Below are 8,553 nucleotides of genomic sequence, written 5' to 3' on the forward strand. Positions count from 1 at the left end.
CATTTTGCTATTTTTTGTAAAAAAAAAAAAAAAAAAAAAAAAAAAAAAAAAAAAAAAAAAATGTCTATCACATTAACTATTTTTTTTTCTTTCCCATTGTACTACAGTGTCATTGCATGTAAAATTAACAATGTTTTGTTTCATTTATTTCTTCAAGATGCTAAGTTTCTTCAGATAAAAACTTGTCTCCTCTTAAATAGCTGTTTCATACCAAAGAGAACTGAGCAGAGAACCATAAAAATAGCTTGCTGTAAAATGCGAAGGATGGAGGCTCCAAAATGTAGTTTCTCAGGGTACAAGGGATTGAGCCCCTTTTGTCTATTTTAACACTTTTGACTATTTTATCTTTCACTCAGTTTTAAGGTACTGAAACCTAATTAAATCCGTCAAGTCTTCATGAGTTTCTTTAAGATAGCAGTGCGGGTCACAAATCTTACTTTTGTTTCTGTTGCACTCGTTATCTAACAAAAAGATAAATCAAAGCACAGGTTGAAGCATGCCTTTTTTTTCTTTTAGAAATCATTTTTGGACTGAATTTCTTTTATCTTGTTGTTTCTTGATATTTTCTCCTCCTCTGAGAAAAGAAAAGAAAATGACAGCAATGCACTAAAGGATAATTTTGTTGCCGTTTCTGTTTCATTCAGTCTCTGTTATCTTAAAAAAAATTTAATGAAAAGCAAAGCTGTTTCCTTTGTCGACATGTGAAGGTCATAAATTGATTAACTGTTTCCAGGCTGTTTCTCATTACACACCCAAAAAGATATTGTCAAATGGTCTACACAAATTGAGTTTCGGGATAAAATAGATTCATCGAGTCAAATTCAAAGGAATTATCATTTAATTGTTTGGATAATGTGATACACTAAGAACTTCTCATGGAAAATTAGAAATTGAGTTCACAGGCCTAAAAAAAAAAAGATAAAATGCAACAAGATGCTCCACCACTTGCACCGTCTGACAATCCATTTAGGAGCCTCCGTCCTCCACATTTTACAGCAAGCCCATAAAAATATGTCATTATATCAAACCGAAAGTACACATTTTATGGGTTTTCCAAACTAAATATGGCTTCCGATAATGTAACGGAGATGGATTTAACTGAGCCTGTCCAATGTTTTGGATTACAAGCAGATCCGGATGACTGCTATAGTCAAAATAAACGAATTTCCAGAAACCAGCTTCAAAACCAAGTTGGAGGATATGTTTATCAAAATAACCCTGAAGGACAACTTCGTAGTTTCATTTGTACTGGCTCATCAAGTCGTAACTACAGGGTACGAAGTCATGAGCCGAGACTTGAAGATGTACCCTGTGTTTCTCAGTAAGTTATTTCTATTTAGCATCTCAGATAGTATAGAATCTATCATATTTTAGGTAAAATTGGTCAAACTCTTATGAAATCCATTCTAAATCTTCCTTTCTTTATATGCATATTTATTTTTTCTTCATTTTTATTTTTATTTCATTTAAATTTTTTGACACCTTTGATTTAATATGTCAGTATTATATATATTTCTTAATTGCTCGGTTTTTAAAGGGTTTGGTGATACTAGAGGATAATGAATATATGCTGAAAGATATATCGCTTTCTTTGTGAAGGAGGTCACCTTAACAAGTTTTGTTATTTTTTCAGATTAATACAGCAGGGTAAAGGAAAGAATATTGTCCAGCTTCTCATTCATTTTTCAGAGGGGTATCGGACACGTAAAGATGACCCGTTGCTGTTTGTGTTAGCTATTTGTTGCAGATCGAATGACATTGAAACGAAAAAATCCGGATATAGTGCCCTAAATTCAATATGTAGAATTCCTACTCAACTTTTCCGATTTCTTGATTTCTACAAAAAGATAGGTATTGCACAATTATTATCTAAAGGGTGGGGTAGTGCACATCGGAAGGCAATCTGTGATTGGTATCTTAGTTATGGTACTGACGAAGGAAAATTAAAATTACTCGCACTTCACATTACTAAGTACTGCAAAAGATACGGATGGCGTCATAAAAACGTGATTCGCCTAGCTCACCTTAAGGTCAAGGAGGAAAATCCAGTCTTAAAGTATCTGGTTATCGTTGCAGTGAAAGGTAAGAAATACGCAGACTCCACCAAATTTCTGCAGAAGCAAATGGAGCAAGAACATTTCCAAAACTCACTTTTGAAAGAAATTGTTGACATTCTTTCTGTAATAGAAATTGCCAAGATTACAAAAGATGTCGCTCAAACAAAGAGACTTATTTTAAAGCACAGGCTAGTAAGAGAACAATTGCCAACCTCATGTTTAAACGACATTGGTATTTGGCTGGCTCTTGCGAGACATATGCCATTAACAGCCCTGGTTCGAAATTTAGGGAAAATGTCTAAGTTGGAACTTTTCAAAAGACGAACTTCTGCGGAAGAGGAGATTTGTTTTGAAGAGCATTTGATCATTGATAAATTAAAAAACAAAGAACTCCTTGCTAAGGAGATGGTTCATCCATTCACATATATGTTGGCTCTAAGTCAATATAAGAAAGGAGAAAACCATTCGGGAAAGTTGAAATGGCCAGTATATCCGCAAATTTGCTCTGCACTTGAAGAAGGATTGTACTTATCCTTCATTAACATCAAACCTACAAAAAAGCGGTTTCTACTAGCATTGGATATTAGTAAAGCAATGGAAGAAAGTGTCAATGTAGTAGGCGCCCCAACATTACAAGCATTGGAAGTTGCTGCTTTTATGTCGACTCTTGCAATAAAAACGGAAAATAATTGCGAAGCTATAGTTTTCAAAGGCGAAAATGTGGATGTTTTGCCCGTCAGTTCTTCTAATACTATAGAAGAGGTAACAGAAAATATAAGGACTCTTGCTCATCCAATGACGGACATCCCAGCTGATCCTTCTTGGCCATTCAAATACGCAATTGAGAAAAAAAAAGAATACGACATTTTCGTTATTTACACAGATTCAAATGCTTCTTTAGGAAATCCCCATCCTTCTCAGGCATTGCAGTTTTATCGCCAAGCGACCGGAAACAAAGAAGTCAGACTTGTTGTTTGTAATTTGGCCTGTTCCGATGTCTCTATCGGAGACACTGAGGATCCCCTGACGTTGACAGTGTGTGGATTTGATTCCTATGTTCCACAAATCATATCAGATTTTCTTAATAGAGAATTTTGATTTTCTTGAAATGCACTTTGCATGTAAATGTATTATGTGTTTATTTCTTGATTGTGCATAAGGATTGAATTGAGTGGTGTTATGGAACCGATAAATAAAATGTATCAAGGTTTCTTATATCAACAAAGCAACTATTGAAATGAATGTGAAATGGAATGACAATCGTACGAGAGTTCATGCATGACTAAATAGATAATATAGTTCAAACTCTCAAATGAAAAACCTAAGAGGAAGATAAAAAAAAAAAGAAGAAGCATTATATCTTTTTTATATAAAAGTACACCTTACATACAGAATACCTCCTGTCTCTTAAAGGAATGATGTGTCAGACCTCGTGGCTCTGATCATTCAGCTAGTGTGCACATATGTGTCAAAGGTGATTTAAAAATGGAGGAATATCGGCAGTAAACGTAAACAAACTTGGTTGTCTTAGGAATGCATGTCAAATACACGATAGCGATACTTGTGTCGTTTGCTTATTCAAACTGGTTTTAGGGAATGTCCTCTTCAATTTATCATTATTATCGCATGATTTGGATTATGTATATTGAATAATGTAACATGTGGCTGTTAACACAATTAAATGATCCAAGATAATTTTCATTATAAAAGGTAGAGAAATGAGGTTTGGGAATATTAAGGTCGAAACGGTGGCCAAGGTTTTTATATTTCGTTTAACAACTTTCGAAATCGAGGAGTTTATCCTGCATCAGAATATTATTTCTATTAAACATGAATTAGGTCATCATGTCGCGAAATGTCTATCATTTTGTATGTTTACTAGTATTGATTGCAATGGAATGCAGATGATTTGACCTTCCGTTGGATCAAAAATGTCCCTTAATCATTCATAAATCTGTTTGATACATATTGGGATTGTCTTGATTGTTATATTTATTATAAAATAGCAAAAACAGTTGTTGGTTTTATTGCTTTTTGGGTAAAATCGCGGCGTGTAAATGTTTTGTGGAGGTCTGTGGAATAGCCCCCTTAAGCTTTAAAAATAGACATTTATCTGCTGTTCTAGGTTATACACAACGAAGATGAAACACATCGATCAAGTCATGTATTCATTTCACATGTACAAGTTTCATTTCACATGTACAAGTTTCATTTCACATGTACAAGTTTCATTTCACATGTACCCAGCTAGCACAAAAACATTTTAAAAATGTTTTTAAAACATTTTCAAAATGTTACGAAAACATTTTCAAAAATGTTTTAATCACGTGATTTTGTATGGTTTTTTAAACGTTTTTAAAACATTTTAGCATAATGTTTCAGCAAATGTTATCAGAACATTTTATTAAGATGTTACGAAAACATTTTCAAAAATGTTTTAATCACGTGATTTTGTATGGTTTTTTAAACGTTTTTAAAACATTTTAGCATAATGTTTCAGCAAATGTTATCAGAACATTTTATTAAAATGTTAATAAAACATTTTCAAAAATGTTTTAATCACGTGATTTTGTATGGTTTTTTAAACGTTTTTAAAACATTTTAGCATAATGTTTCAGCAAATGTTATCAGAACATTTTATTAAAATGTTATGAAAACATTTTTGAAAATGTTTTAGTCCCGTGATTTTGTATGGTTTTTAAAACGTTTTTAAAACATTTTACCCTAATGTCGCAATGACATCTCTTTCCTAAAATGTCACTTAACGTTTTCATTAAATGATATCAACATCATTTGTATGATTTTTCAAAGCGCTTTTCATACATTCCAGCTTAATTAATTAATCACATCTGAATGAATTCACTTTTTACAAATTTTAATACAAATCCTTATTTAATATGAAACACATATTTTAGTTCTATTTCCAGTACAAGTTTTGAGTTATTCTGTTTTAATCCAACAGATATTTTTAAAGGAAAAAATCCATTCTCTGAATTTAAAAACAGCAGAATCACATAAATCCTTCCAACTAGAAAGAATAAACAGGCCTAGATCACTGTTATCATATACGATCCCGCAAAAAGCTTGTACCGTATATACTCGCCTATAAGTCGGTTTTTTGGGAGTTAACTTTTGGTCCAAAACTCTATGTCCGACTTATAGGCGAGTCATCAAAAGCTTGGTATTTTTCTAGACGACGAAATATAGTATTTTTAACACAACTTCGACGATTATCGTTGAGAAATGTCTGGACGTATTATATTATTTATGTATTCTAAGATTATATATAAAGTACAAGTATTTACATGTTTTAATGATTTCATTTTGATCTTAAGTGTATATTATTTATTTGATTAATTATAAACAAAAATATTTCTTTAATTAACTTGTGACTTACTGTAAATCTATCGTTTGTCGGTAAAATTGAATTGCGAACCCGATATACCGGTAATACGTTCAGCATTAATGTATAATTATATGTACCGTCTGCAATGTTTTTCACAACAGAAATAATATTCTTAAAAAATAATTCAGAATATTATTCTGGGGCTATTAAAACTCGATTGTTTATGAAAATGCTTCCCATGTGTAGTACACGATTTTCTCGGGGCGCGTGCCACTAAATAAACACGGTGTCAGGTAAGGGATACAGGTAATTAAGAGACAATAATTGCTAATAAAAGATCAAACATAGCGTTATTAAAAACTATAGATATGGCTTGGACATTGAGCACCTCCTAATTAAATATCATCAAAATGTTACTAGCCTCGTTACATAGTTCTTCACCATGCCAAAGAGACCGAGATCCGCCTATGATCGAGATCGGTGTATAAAAATATACAAGACAAGGAATTTAACGCTTAAACAAATCAGTATAAAAAAGAAAACTCAAATGGAATGGGTTTGATTTGTTAAAAAATAAAACTATTAACTACCGATGTCATATCCTAACATATTATTTGAGCACAGGTAAATACATTAGAGTATTGATATGAAATTTATAAGAGAAGACAAAAGAGAGATAAAATATCGGCGTAATTTCTCAAAATATTATTTGAAACACATGTTAAAACATTAGAGCATTGATTTGAATTTGTCCACCGATCCTGGCAAAAAGTTGTACCGACTTATAGGCGGGTCAATGGCAAATACTTCCAAAATAACCTCAAAAATCACAACCGACTTATAGGCGGACCGATTTATAGGCGAGTATATACGGTATCTACATGTACACGTGTAGGTTCCACAGAGCGGCGGATCAGCTACCTATTATGTAAATGGAATCGCACACATTAATAAAGTTCACAAGAAGTCTGTCCTAGGAAAGAATTGAACAAGAAGCTCTTTTCTGTAAAGCAGAACCTGTAAACATAGAGGCAACAGTGTTAAAGTCATCCGTCTACATCAGATCTTTAAATAATGAAAATGTACACGAACATTTTTTTAAATAATAAAATCACATAAAATTTTCCATTTGCATTAATGAAAAGAATTAGAGTTGTTGCATGTTCATAACTAAAACACAATAATATTATTGAAGAGCAATGATATTTACGTACAAAAACATGCCTTTATCAGCTAGAGGCGGATCTTTCAAACGTGGCTATTTGAATGAAATTCAAGTCTGTTGATGGAACTGTCATCTAACTGCAATATGATTTCATGTTTCAATAATAAGATATTTTGAATTTTGATCAACATAAGACAAGGAGGCATATTTGTTGTTTTCTAAAGTATTCAAATTCAAATACATAATAGCTTTGTTCTGCTACTCATATGTATACATGTATTCAGAAATAAAATAATGTACTGGTAACAGAAGAGTCACTTTTAAAAATTATCTTTTGAAATCTCTGAAGAAATTATACTCACAAAGCAGGTGTTAATAATCCAGCGCTAATTCTGGCTTACATGATGCAAAAATCTTGTTTGAAAATCAGCAACAAGAAAACGCACACATCCTGTTTACCAGAATTCAAATTTTGGCCTAGATAAGCTGCAAACCACTATACTCTCTAACGCGCTGCCCAGCAGGAGAATTGCATAACAAGGTTATCATGACACTGAAACTGACCAGTGTAGCCACTCCTAATCTGCTGTCTTGGAGTTTAAGAAATATGATGCAAACAGACAAGATCGACGTCAAAAATCAGGCTGTGTTAATTATTGTAAACTGTTTGCTTATTATTTTTTCTTTCTTTTAAATTAAAGTATCTTTACTTTATTCAGTGAACTTTGTATTGATTACATGTCTGTCAACTCAATAAGAATTTTTGAAAAAAGAAAGAAAAATACAGGGATAATATTTTTTCTCGGGAAAAAATTGGGTTAGTCATGAATATTTTTAAAACATTTTGGAAATTACATTACAAAATATTGCATCAATGCTAAATAATATGTTTTAGTCCTTAAAAGGATAAACGTTATAGTCAATGTTCTAAAAACATTTTTACAACATACTTTGAAAATAAACAAATCATTAATATTAACAATGATATAAATGTTTTAAAAACATTTTGAAAATGTTTCTATAGAATGTTGCATAAATTATAAATAAAATGTTTCAGTTGTAGGAGGAGAAAACGTTTTGTCAAGGTTTTAAAAACATTTTCACGACCAACACTGAAACATTTAAATATTAAACTCTAAGCAATATTAAGAATGTTTTAAAAACATTTTGACAACGTTCTTTCGAAATGTTTTGAAAACGTAACATTACTATGTTTCATATATGTAGAAGAGGAATGTTTTATTTCAGGTTTTAAAAACATTTTTATAACGTTATAAGAAACTGTTTAATATATGCAAACAAGAATACCTTTGGAATCATTTTTAAAACGTTTCAAAAACATTTTCTAGAAATGTTCCTTAAAGATTTTACTTTAACCTTTTTGAAAACATTTTGAAAATGTTTCTATAGAATGTTGCATAAATTATAAATAAAATGTTTCAGTTGTAGGAGGAGAAAACGTTTTGTTCAATGTTTTAAAAACATTTTCACGACCAACACTGAAACATTTAAATATCAAACTCTAAGCAATATTGAGAATGTTTTAAAAACATTTTGACAACGTTCTTTCGAAATGTTTTGAAAACGTAACATTACTATGTTTCATATATGTAGAAGAGGAATGTTTTATTTCAGGTTTTAAAAACATTTTTATAACGTAATAAGAAACTGTTTGATATATGTAAAGAAGACATACCTTTGGAATCATTTTTAAAACATTTCAAAAACATTTTCTAGAAATGTTCCTTAAAGATTTTACTTTAACCTTTTTAAAAACATTTTTAACATGTTTTTAAAATGTTACAATGGGAAAGAAAAATGTTTTTAAAACATTTTAAAAATGTTTACTCTGAAATGTTTTGAAAAAACATTTTTATAACTGCAATAAAATGTTTTGAAAATGTTTTGTGCTACCTGGGTACAAGTTTCATATGTATTTGTATTCAGACAATCTTTTGATGATGTTCAGAATTTATTTGAGAGTA

The 8,553-nt window shown here is 31.1% G+C and overlaps 1 protein-coding gene across 1 annotated transcript; it reads left to right on the plus strand.

Annotated features, from left to right (window-relative positions):
- Window positions 1-1,064: 1,064 nt before the first annotated feature.
- LOC133200498 (RNA-binding protein RO60-like) lies at window positions 1,065-3,553 on the plus strand. The gene is made up of 2 exons (XM_061336287.1): window positions 1,065-1,321; window positions 1,634-3,553. The coding sequence occupies exons 1-2, from the start codon at window positions 1,065-1,067 to the stop codon at window positions 3,153-3,155; spliced, it is 1,779 nt and encodes a 592-aa protein (XP_061192271.1). The 3' UTR covers window positions 3,156-3,553.
- Window positions 3,554-8,553: the final 5,000 nt, after the last annotated feature.

This window comes from Saccostrea echinata, unplaced genomic scaffold, assembly GCF_033153115.1.
Source record: "Saccostrea echinata isolate AGI-Se365-2 ecotype Australia unplaced genomic scaffold, CSIRO_AGI_Sech_v1 ptg000040l, whole genome shotgun sequence".
Taxonomy (NCBI): Eukaryota; Metazoa; Mollusca; class Bivalvia; order Ostreida; family Ostreidae; genus Saccostrea; species Saccostrea echinata.